Source organism: Adiantum capillus-veneris, chromosome 6 (genome assembly GCF_014529385.1).
Source record: "Adiantum capillus-veneris isolate H3 chromosome 6, ASM1452938v2, whole genome shotgun sequence".
NCBI classification, from domain to species: Eukaryota; Viridiplantae; Streptophyta; class Polypodiopsida; order Polypodiales; family Pteridaceae; genus Adiantum; species Adiantum capillus-veneris.
The window spans coordinates 158,770,300-158,782,372 of NC_140936.1; the positions used below are offsets into that span (position 1 = coordinate 158,770,300).

General features: G+C 43.2%; 1 protein-coding gene across 2 annotated transcripts; it reads right to left on the reverse strand.

Moving 5' to 3' along the window:
- Nucleotides 1–1,667: 1,667 nt before the first annotated feature.
- On the reverse strand, nucleotides 1,668–9,474 carry LOC147456588 (autophagy-related protein 8-like). 2 transcript variants are annotated; one of them, XM_086515014.1, is made up of 5 exons: nucleotides 9,318–9,471; nucleotides 9,154–9,209; nucleotides 2,181–2,233; nucleotides 1,991–2,109; nucleotides 1,668–1,904 (listed from the first exon to the last, which is right to left on the reverse strand). In XM_086515014.1, the coding sequence occupies exons 1-5, from the start codon at nucleotides 9,355–9,357 to the stop codon at nucleotides 1,816–1,818; spliced, it is 357 nt and encodes a 118-aa protein (XP_086371140.1). In that variant the 5' UTR covers nucleotides 9,358–9,471; the 3' UTR covers nucleotides 1,668–1,815. The 2 variants fall into 2 exon arrangements, with proteins under 2 accessions (XP_086371140.1, XP_086371141.1); XM_086515015.1 differs by having other exon boundaries at nucleotides 1,762–1,904; nucleotides 1,980–2,109; nucleotides 9,318–9,474.
- Between the last annotated feature and the right edge of the window lie 2,599 nt (nucleotides 9,475–12,073).

Genomic DNA, 12,073 nt, shown 5'->3' on the forward strand with positions numbered 1-12,073 from the left:
TTATAAAAATTTGGGGAGGATTGCACAAACAAAGAAAAATTGCATGTGTAATAGAATATAAGAATAGAACCACAAAATACAATAATGACTTCATTAAGAAAGCGTATACCAACCAAGAATTGCTCTCAAACCCTTTGCATTTTTTCTTTGTAAGTACAATAAAACGTACGATAAGCGGTCGCCTGCCATGAGGCAACAACCAGTCACATGAATGATGAGAACCACACAAGAATAATGACCTCATTAAGTAAATTTTGCAGTACTAACCAAGAATTGGTCTAGCAGTTTGTTTGCAATGTACATGAGAACGAGAGTCAATTGTGCGCCTGGCATCAGGCAATCACAAAACAAGGAGTAGACTCAAGATACATGATTATCAAAAAATCGTCACAGAAGCGAAGCCAATATCACGAGTGGCTGCTGACATCAGTAAGGGTTGCTCACTACCGTCTCTCAATGCGATATCTCAATTTGAAGCTTGTATCTATGCCTCCTAGGCATTTACACTTTTCCTTGGACACCCTAGAAGTAAATAAAATTTGATATGCTAACCAATTACATTGAGATGAAGGCAGAAATCACATCTCGGCTTCAACAATTTTGCATCATTTAAGGGCATTTAAGTTTGATTTTCACATCTCACAGGTAAAGCAATAGAAAAATTATTCGCACTCTGATCTCTTCAAGACATTAAATGTTGACGGAGGTTTAAGCAGGCATGCTTCAGTCAGCGAGTATGCCAAGCGTACCTTTTGCCTCTTGATGGCATGCTATCCTTTCTTCCCATGCATCTAGCTTACACCTAGCTCAGCTCACCTTAATCTCATTATTTGCTTTGAGAATTGGTTGAAAAAAGCTCTAGCTACACAACCGCCACCTTACCCGAGCTAAGATCCCGATCCAAGGCCTCTGTGCTTGTGTTTCAATAACTTTGAAGACCAAGAGCAACAATGTAGAGGCAAAGCGGCAATACTGTCCAAGTCTGCAATACAAACAAAAAGTTTTTTGCGACAAGCTCAAGTCCTTGATACAGATAAGTGAAGGGGTAAGATAATAGACATAAACCGTGCGTGCAGAGAAAGTTGTTAATTTAATGTGCAAGTTTCAAAGTCATTGCAAGGAGTTGCCTGTCAAACCCATGCGGAAAACAGACCGCTACACAGATATTACCAATAATACACTAAAAAGCAACCCATCTTCAAAGATAGCAAGACGATGCATGATGTTAAAGGCTTTAAAACAATATTGCATATCGATACTAAGAACTGTCGATGGCTAGTAGTGGTCCATCACTTCGCTTCCAAAGAGTGCACCGCATAATCAGAGAAATACAAACCTTTGATCCATACTATCATGATGAAACCGCTTGATACAAAAGCAATCTTTTCTTGGCTCAATTTTCTCATTTACATCTACACATGAAACGTGGAAGAACACTTGCGGCATGCACCAATTCAACGAAACTATATGCGTTAATAAAAGAAGCAAGAAGACAATCCGATCAAATTCATAGATTGCACCAACAAGTATTCTAAACTCCATAGTATTGCACAAAAAAATATTACTAAATCCAATTAGCTTTACAAATATATACAAAAGGTATTAACTGTCATCAACACAAAAGTAAAGCACGAGTTGTGCATGTGTGAACCCTTTGGAGGGCCATAAACGGAGCTTTGAAGCTTCATCCACAGTGGTAAGACTTTTGATTGATGTCCCTCGGGGAATTGTCAGTATCAGCAAACATGATCCAAACAAAGAGCCTTCCAAAAGAGCTAAACACAACTGTACACCCGCCCAGCATGCTTTATCCATCTAGCCGAATGTCTTCTCACCACTGTAATGAACATACAAAAAACCGTCCTCGTCCTTGTGCTCCTTGTAGATGGACGACATCAAAGCAGCTATAAAGAGAAAATTATCTGCTTAAGTGAGTAAGTCAACAGCAATGACCTAAAATTTCAGTTAGCAGAAGATACATTTTGCTTACTGATAGGTGGCAGTACATTCCCCACAAATATAAACAATGCCTGGCCAGGGGTCAGGTGGAGCCTTCTTCCAATTATATACACAAATTGGCCCACTGTCAAATCCTCTGGAACAAGGAACCTGAGAAATTATGGCAAACCAGGTGATTTCTTGCCCTCAGTGACCTTTCCAACCAATACAGAAATACTTACTTCTTCTTTTCCATATCTGGCATATCTGTTCTAGAAGCCTTCTCAACAATCACCTATCCAAAGAGGCAATAAAAGAAGATCCTTAAACTGCATTTTTGAATGCCACGTGACTGCTAATGCAATTTGACTGTGAAACACATAGTTGTAAGCAAACCAAGCAGAAAAACCAGAATTTATGGACTTGAAAAGGTCTGTAGGGAACATCTTTGGCGTCCCTTATAGACTTCCAGAAGCAAGCCCATACGTCATGAGAGGAACTAAATCCCTCGATATCCTTCCGCTTGCTCACACACCCACATCAAAAAATGTAACACCCTATCATCACCCTTTTCTACCCACCACAATGGTAATTACAAAATACAATTTCTAATTTCTAACCATCACTCTTCAGGACTACTCATGGTCATGACAACAGTAAACTATGTGACTTACAGCAGCACATTCATACATTATGAACAGGCCCTCCAAAATGCATGGAATCTTGCCAAGATAACCATTCATCAATATGAAGCGCATATCCACTCACTTGCTCACACACACCCAGGTCTATTAATGTAGCTCACCTATCATCGCCATTTTCTACACGTCACTCTGAAAAACATGACGGTAATGACCAAAAACAATCTCTAAACATCTAGAACCCATCCCTCCTTAAAGGGGCATGATCGAGATTCGAGGAAAACTACTCATATGGCAAGCGGTCACAGTTGCCAATGCCCGGAGTATTGCTATATAGGACATATCAATACATCTTTCTGCTCCAGGCGTCTTGCCATATAAGGCATAAAAAGAAAGAAAAACAACTAGCTTCTAGGATCCTCTTATGACACATGAGGGGTGGGATTGATCATATGTAAATAGAGTGAAGGATAGAGAGAGAGAGAGAGAGAGAGAGAGAGAGAGAGAGAGAGAGAGAGAGAGAGAGAGAGAGGAGTTCCCAACCAACCCTGTCAAGGGCCACCCTTGAAGCTACTGAACGACGACTTGGCACTAGTTAAACAGATGATAATAGAAAGAGGCCGCTGTTCCAAAATCCATTACCCCTAATCTCATCCTCTTGCCCTAGTAACTGCCCAGCTTTTATCAGCTTCTCCATCTCTTACACCACTGAAGGCTAGATCTAACTACTACTTGGCTACGAATATAGACCTACAAGACTGATGACTTCAAACCTTAGGGAGGCTACTTCCAGGCCGATAAGGTGGAAATCTAGAGACTGGAAATACAGCTGAAGCCGGAAGCTGAGTTGCTCAGCTGTCAAGACACCAATGAAGCTGCCGGTATTGGGCAACCTTTTGCGACGTGTAGCATCAAGCCCGTGTGCACGTGATGTGAAAGTTGCTTCAAACATACTTGATCTGCGCTTTTCTACATCTCAACTCAAGGCGATGTACAATGATCACAATCTTTTCTTGTCCAATTTATGTACTGAAGTTTGTTTGAGCATAATTTCCTTGCGCTTCTCAAGATCTCAGCTCAAGGCCAAGAACTACAAGGTTGAAAAAAGTAAAATTATGGACTAAACAATAGGTTTGCAGGGAGCATGATTGACTTCTTTTAAGGACTTCCCACTGTGCATTGACTTCTTTTACGAACTTCTCATTGTGCATTCATATGCCATATATGAATAGTACTATATCCACCAAAATACATGAAATCTTGCCCACAAAGGCATTCATCAATATGAAACCTACACCATTCATCATCTTGATTACACCCAATACTGAAAATGCGACTCACGTATCATACTTTTACCAGTAAACGCTGAAAATGACATGGTCACAAATGAAGAAAAACTCCTTCTATGGTGTCACAAACTGCTGACATGTCAAGTCACTGAAGAACGAAGCCAACCTTCAGATCACGGCCGAGGGACCTAAACCCTAAGAAAACAAGCAGAAGAAGAAGAAGAAGTCCTACCAACTTAGGGAACCCCATCCGATGGGGCCCAAGTGACATAAAGGCATTAAAATAAAGCTGGACCCTCACACACACAAAGTAGAGTGCTTCGTTAGCTACATTGCAGTGTGCAGTGCGTAGGAGTAGATACGAAGATGACAGTCTGAAGCAGATTAATAGTTCTAGTTCTGTCTTAACGCATTTATTGCGAGAGAGAGAGAGAGAGAGAGAGAGAGAGAGAGAGAGAGAGAGAGAGAGAGAGAGAGTGCGTTCCAAGAGATGACATTCTGGACAGGAAGCTCGTCGAGCACTTTTTTGAGCCTCGTAAGTATTTGGCATACATGTCAACCAAGCCATTTCCAAGCACGACGTCTTTTTTCAATAGCCTTTATCAACGTCCGCATAATGCCACATGCCTTTAAGATGCAAGTGTAGGTGATTGCACTTGGTGAGATGCCATCCCTTTACATCTGTCGAAAACAGTCCTGAGCTTCCTAGCCCTGTCTCTATTGGCATATTCCGCAACAATCAATGCACTCCAAGAGACGACCTTCCGGACAAGAAGAGAAGCTTCCAAAGCAAGATTTGTGCTTTGTGAAGTACACCACATTTGGCATACATTTGGCACGCATAGGTGATTGCATCTAGACAGAGGCCCTCACTTTGCATCAGCTAAAAACAACCTAGAGCTTTCTGACCCTACTCATGTTTTGTATATCCCGCAATCAGTGCATTCCAAGCGAACAATAAGCTCCTTTGCGTTTTTATGGACTACACGGAAGCCATAAATAGAAGGGTGAGGCGTTGGATGTGGTGGTAGACATTGATGCCACCCTGGTGTATCCTGCAAGAGGTGGCCCAGGCTCGAGTCGGAGGAGGAGGCCCTGGGTACAGAGTACAACCTTGTTCATGAAGCCCTCGAGTTCTTGGCTGCAATGTGAAGGCACACAACACGAGGTTGGCCGAAGCCCTCGTCCAGGAGATCCAGTACTAGGGCTACCCTTTCAAACAAATAAAGCTAGAGGCATTCTCTGTGCCAGACGACATGTTCGGCAAGAAGATTCTCAAGGCCTCTGAAAGGGGCTTACCGGGCCATCTTCGTGGATGACGATCATTACAACATCCTTCAAGGATCGCTACATGCATGATCTCTCTCCGTATGGTGCCTTGGATCTCTCTCTCTTTCAAGCGCGACAACATCAAAGGTGGCTCGGCTTGCCATGCTTCTGTCAAGGAACTCCATTGTGGTGATGGCTAGCTCTCTATCTCAGAAAGGAGTGGCCTTCAATTACATCATGAGACAAGACTTAGGAGAGTCTTCATGAGGTGATCTTACTTATTAGGCTTGTCTTTTTGTGTGTGAGGGGTCTTTGTGTGTGTGAGGGCAACATGGAGCTTAGACGTGAAAGGTGAGTGTGTGGTCATGTTCTCTCTCTCTCTCTCTCTCTCTCTCTCTCTCTCTCTCTCTCTCTCTCTCTCTCTCTCTCTCTCTCTCTCTCTCTTCTTTTTTATTTTTAATTTGGCACAGAAAACATGTAAAAGGTAAGCAGCCTCTACACTAACTAATTAAACTCCTACTACTACTCGGTCCTTACATATTAAAGCGAATCTCACGAAGATGCCGAAAATTAAAGTTTAACTTCAACACCTATCGCGTAGCTCTGTCCTCTGCTCGGTCCCTCGTGCTGCAGCAGTCACCATTGTGTGCCTTCCCCAACCGTGAGCACTCACGAATTAGTCTTGCAGTCGTGCCCTCTATCATCCTCCACCTTCTATCCTGTCCAGTCCACTCTGGGACGCCCTCTCAACACTCGGGCGACAGAGAGAGAATTCTTCATAAAGCTTGCACTGCAAGTCCATGGCTAGAGAGAGAGAGAGAGAGAGAGAGAGAGAGAGAGAACATGGCCTCCGACGTACGTCATTGGGAAGGAGAGACGAAGAGATGGTCTCACGATGCTGCGCTGCACCCCTCGCCACTCCCCTATCCATGCTCCAATTACCCACCAACGGCTAACCCTTCTCCTCTACTTTCGTTGCTGATTTGCCATCGATTGGGTGAAAAGCTTCCTGACTATGACAGACTAATACCTCCCAACGGACAAGAAGGAGAGAGAGCCTTGTGACGCATTAATTCCATACTTCTTCCTCCTGCAACCTCATCGTGTGTAGCCAAGTGCAGGCTGCCTTGCACTCCTGATCCATGGCCCCCAAAACTCCGAGAGTTGCTAATTGGGAGTCTGTAGCTCCCATGCCCTGGATCAAGGACCCTTCCAAAATGGCGCGAGCACGCGAAAAGAAAAATCTCCCTCTTCCTACTATCCAAGCTTCCCTACGTCTCGCCATCATTGGCTCTTGCCTGCACCTAGCCCCTATCGTAAGCTCTTGCATTGCTTGTACCTACACATGCACAACACTCCTCTCACCATGCCATCACACCTCTGACCATTTATCGCGGTCTGTCTCGCGCAAGCCGGTCAGAGGCCGCACACAACAAACACATGTATCCACCTAAATGGTCCATCCCCTACAGTTGTCGTAAGGCAATGACAGACACGTTCACCATCGGCTTCACACCTTGCCATGCAACAAGCTTTTGCACTGTCACTTCTGATAGCAGTCACACAGAAAAATCTCCTCACCGAAAAAATCTCCCCTCCATGCTCTCCTCTGTAGCACTCGAAAAGCACACAGACAAAAAAAAAAATCTCACTCTCGCTACGCGCGATGCACATCATCTTCTAAAAGATCCAGCTTAGGGTCGTCAACAGCAGCTGGGGCATCTTTGGGTGGAGTTTGAATCACCATTTGCGTCCAGTGAAGGGTTGTGCTCTCTCTCTCTCTCTCTCTCTCTCTCTCTCTCTCTCTCTCTCTCTCTCTCTCTCTCACACACACACACACACACACACACACACACAGACAAAGACAAACCTTCAGAGAAACCTCCGAATTGTTGCCTGCAAGCTGTGCACGCAGCAACAGGTACAATTTGACACAAATACCAAAAAATTCAGGTTGTGTGTGATTGCACACCATGTGGGAGGCCAAAATTGAGCCTATCTCAATCGAGCAATCTGCTACAGCAAAACAGGGTGAATGGCTGCGGTTACTGACCAGCGAGCAGCACAGTGAGTGCACAATTTGCAATTTTCTAGCGCACAGTTGGGTTGTGCCAAGGGCCGTCAGCAAATGGGGGATGTGCTGAATATGCGCAGGGTATAGACGTGGCACAACAAGAGGCTCCCGCAAGGTGATGGCAGGTCGCGCAGCGAAATAGAACGCTGCAGCTTGTTGCAACTCTTGTCTCTCTCGGAGCGCGCTTTTATTTTTAAGCCCTGCGATTAAAAAAGCTTGTGAATGTTATGCCAGCCACGTGGACAAAGCTGCTTCCTGATTTTCGAATTTGCCTTCTACGCTAACGAAGTAAAGACAGCGTAACCAGCTGATGACATGGCAGACAAGTACGGATTCCCGAATTTTGCGTTGACTGCTGACGTGCCAGCCTGTACAGATTTCCGAATTTTTGCGCAGGCATGTTGATGTGGCAGATTGTACGGATTTTCGCGTTTCACATTGGCTACTGACGTGGCAGAGCTGTACAGATTCTTGCTTTTGCACTAGCAAATTTTGAGCACCTGCTTTTGAAGATCAGTTGCTTTTGAGTTTGAAAGATTTTCATGTAACTGCTTTTTATGGCCAAGGGCCTTTAAGTATGAGCCAAGGGCTCATTCTTTGGCATGCTTCACTACAAAGGTGTAGAGGGTGGAGTACTGAGTTCAAGTAATATAAAGAAATACCAAAAGGGATGCCAAGGTTTGGGGCCAATACTCTCTGGGGTGGAACTTAGCCACTCTTTTTCAGTTCAGTTGTTATTGAAGTGCTAAAAGTTTGTTCAATCTATTCTTTTCTATTGGCACGTGGTGCCCGTCTTGTGACATATGGCAAGTTGTCAAGCCTCCAATGTTACCACTATTTCAAGCCACTGACTTGTCACAGCCAAAACTTCTCGAACAAACTCGGTACTGAAAGTTACTTGAAACACACTTGGCTGGTGCTTTCCTAATCTCAACTCAAGGCCAAGCATTGGAATGACCAAAATCCTTTCATGTCCAATCTCAGTACATTTGCTCGCACTAGAATTAACGGTACTTTCTACTTCTCAGACGAAGGCCAAGCACTACAACATTAGGTTTATAAGGAACACATTTAGCCTCTTTTACACATTTCCAGCAACACCATACGTTGTGAGCATCAATAAAAAGCCCCATTCTCAAAGCCACTCATCATTGTCAAGCCCATATCAACTCACTTGCTCACACACCCAATTCTCCAAATGTGACTTACCTATCATCAACGATATCTACGCATCGCTTTGAAAAACACGATGGTATGGACCAAATGCAATTCTTAATCAACCCTCCTTAGAGCCTCATGGCCTCATCTTTATAAAAAAAAACTCATCGTATTGCAAGTGGCCATTGTTGTCGGTGCGTCCTTGTTACGATTGTTTCAAGCGATTGGCTTGTCATGTACAATATTTCTTGTCCAATCATTGGTCTGAAGTTTGCTTGGAAGCTGGAACATAATTGATCGACGCTTTCCTACATCTCAACTCAAGGCAAGACACTCCAATGACCACAATCCATTACATTCGCCCCTTTCTTCTACTGTGTTCTTGCTTACATTCAATACCGTCTTCTCCTTTCCCTCTCCACCTTTGCACTAGTTGGTCCACCTCACAACGTGCTATCATAGCCACTACTCGCCTATCTATGGAGACATACAAATTTCTTGAGCTTTTGAGTCTTCTCATGGCAATAACAACACTAGTTGAATAAATCATAAACAGCATGATACTACTTGTACCGATGGGGCCTTTGGCTTTGGCATGTCCTGTTAGCTGAATATCCAGCTCCTAGTGTAAAGACTTAGGTCTTATGGCATCTTTGATAAAGACATAGGTCCGCACAAAAAGCTTCTTATAGCATCTCAGTTACATGGGTGCAGATGTAAAAATTGAGAACTTCCCAAATGTACACAATTCAAATGGTAAGAAAACAGAAGCGACCGAGCTTACCGGGACTCTGTCAGGATACTTCTCTCGCATGCGGCTGGCCTTAGCAGTCCTCTCCTCTGCAAGATAGATGAAGATCTCTCTCTCTCTCTCTCTCTCTCTCTCTCTCTCTCTCTCTCACACACACACACACACGCACGCACGCACGCAGAGGAAAAGACAAGTACCGAAGGGAAACTCCTTCTTGAATGCGAACTCCTTCCTCATGGTGTCTGTGCTGCTAGTGGACGATGACGATCTACGGAGATCGAGGAATAGAAAGCGAGGTGGAAAATAACTAGAGTTTCTTCTGATTCACGGTTTGTATTCGCCTTGAAGACAAGGCCTTTATTTTATTTTATTTTTACTTGGTGAGCCAAAGGTTCTTTTCCACGTATCTCATCGCACAAGCCACCACGTGGCAGGTTCTCATCCGTAGCTTTTCACGCTAGCAAATAGCTGAAACACCCGCTTAATAATAAAAACGCCGACAGCAGCTTGGCACGTAGAACGGCGTTCGCAGACAGATCTCCACAGGCAACGCAGGCAGCTCGCAAGTTCCCCAGAAGCAGCAGGTTTGTCTGTGAGAGAGAGAGAGAGAGACCCTACGTAGTGCTTTCTATCGTCTATTTCAATAGCACTAGAACGCAATGACTTTTTATAATTCGAGTCCAAATTATGCCAACTAATCATCGATTGAAATCTATTATCGTCTGTTTCAGAAGCAGCAGGTTTCTCTGTGTGTGTGTGTGTGTGTGAGAGTGAGAGAGAGAGAGAGAGAGAGACCCTACGTAGTGAGTTCGGGCATAGGCAAATGCAATGACTTTTGGTCAAATTATGCCAACTGATCATCCATTGAAATCTAATATCTACTATCGTATGTTTCAGTAGCACTAGAACAGACCTTTGCCATGACTTTTGCAAACGCAATGACTTTTGGTGATTCGACTCCAGATTATGCCAACTGATCATCAATTTAAATTTGATATCTTCTGTTTCAATAGCACTAGAACAACCTCTGCCATGGCTTGATCGCACGAAATATCTAAACTTTGAGAGTGCTCATCACGTCAGCAAGCATCCGAAGTACCTTCTAGCTTGATGATTTGCGAAATATAACCAGCTCTGTCATGGCTTGATCGCACTAGAATAGACCTCTGCAATGGCTTGATCGCAAGAAATATCTAAACTTTGAGAGTGCTCATCACGTCGGCAAGCATCCGAAGTACCTTCTAGCTTGATGATCTGCGAAATATAACTAGTTTTGCCATGGCTTGATCGCACGAAATATCTAATCTTTGAGAGTGCTCATCACTCGGCAAGCATCCAAAATACTTTCCAGCTTGATGATCTGCGAGGTATAACCGGTATTCCTTTCCGATTATGCCCAGCTTGCTGTGTGCCCACAAAGCTGCTATGATCGCTAGGTATTAGGTATTGAGGCTTCACTGCAAAAGAAGACCGACTCCAATGTGCCAATGAGGCAAACAATCACATTGTCGACCTTATAATGCTGGAATGAATAGGGAGGAACTTGGCCTGCAGACTCTATGCTCTTGTAATGTCAAAAAGGTAGGCTTATCTTCATGGCTCTTCGCTTTCATGTGAACAGGTAGGTTCCGCATTTGATGGTTCTATTAAAGCTCATGCGTGAGCAAAGCCAACATCGTCTTGTTTTTCCTTGTGGGTGATTTTTAGGGGTTTTGGGTTATCTATGGCTTGTGAAAGATGGAACTGTTTCTTGTCAGACAAAGTATATGCAAATATTCACAAAGCTCTTAATCAAGAAGTTGTAAGCAAGGGCATGGGATCCAATTGTGGTTGCTCATCTCCTAGACATGAGGGCATCAACCCCAAACAAGATTTTTGTCAAGTTGTTAGTCCCCATGTCAGCCAGTGATTTCAAAACTCTCCCTTGAGAACTTATTCTACATCGGCTTGGAAAAGAAAAGTAGTCTTTCGTCTTCAATTCTTAAGAATAACAAACAAAGATGAAATATCTGGCAGAAAGAACATATACTCGCAATAAAAATAGATCTATTTCTCTTTAAGCCTAATCAATATGCTACATGCCTTGCATTTATCCTAATGTGTATTTTGTGTCTGGCAAGGAGAACATATACTCACAACATTGGACATTTTGATTCCACATGCATAACTCCAGCTGGACTACACTGCAAGGTTCGTTATCTCCATCCAACTCCCCATGACTATGTGTTTTCTTGGCGCAACACATAAACGCTATGAGGCAGGGCACGGGTTCCGTTTCTTATAAATTTATAAATACTTAGAGAGACCATAGTGCCAACTCTTCACCATACTTTTGTATGAAACTTCTGTGTGCCGTGCACTGTATACTTAGCGTATTCAATTTATGGCGCTTCATTGCAGGATGAAATGTTTAATTATTCACATTCCTTTTCTGTAGCTTGAGTCAAAGATCGGCGTGTAGCTTGGACAGTTCAAAATCATCTGTACAACATTTCAGGTCAGTAAAGCTCTTCATTTCAAATTGCAATCCATTGATGCTTTATCGATTTGCTTGTTTTAGAATTTTGTACATTGCTTCCTTCAGTTTACTTTACCTGCACCATGGTTTCGAAACTATACAATAATTGTGGTAGAATGGCTATTGAAGTTTTCTCTTGGGTTCAAGACTCTTTGCATAGCTCCTTGAGGTCTCTTATGACATAAAAAGTTCTCATCATGTGTGTGTGTGTGTGTGTGTGTGTGTCATACTACTACTTGTACTTGTTGGATATGTTGGTGAAATGAGAGATAAGTCTTCAAAGTCCTTAACCAACTTCTTGTGAGATTTCCAAATTATCCTATATTTCCTAAAGTAAAATCATAAAATTTCATCAAATAGACTATTTATCAAGCACCTTCATAAACTTAGAACCCCACCAAAGTGAGTTTTATTTAATGTGATAGATGATTGGCA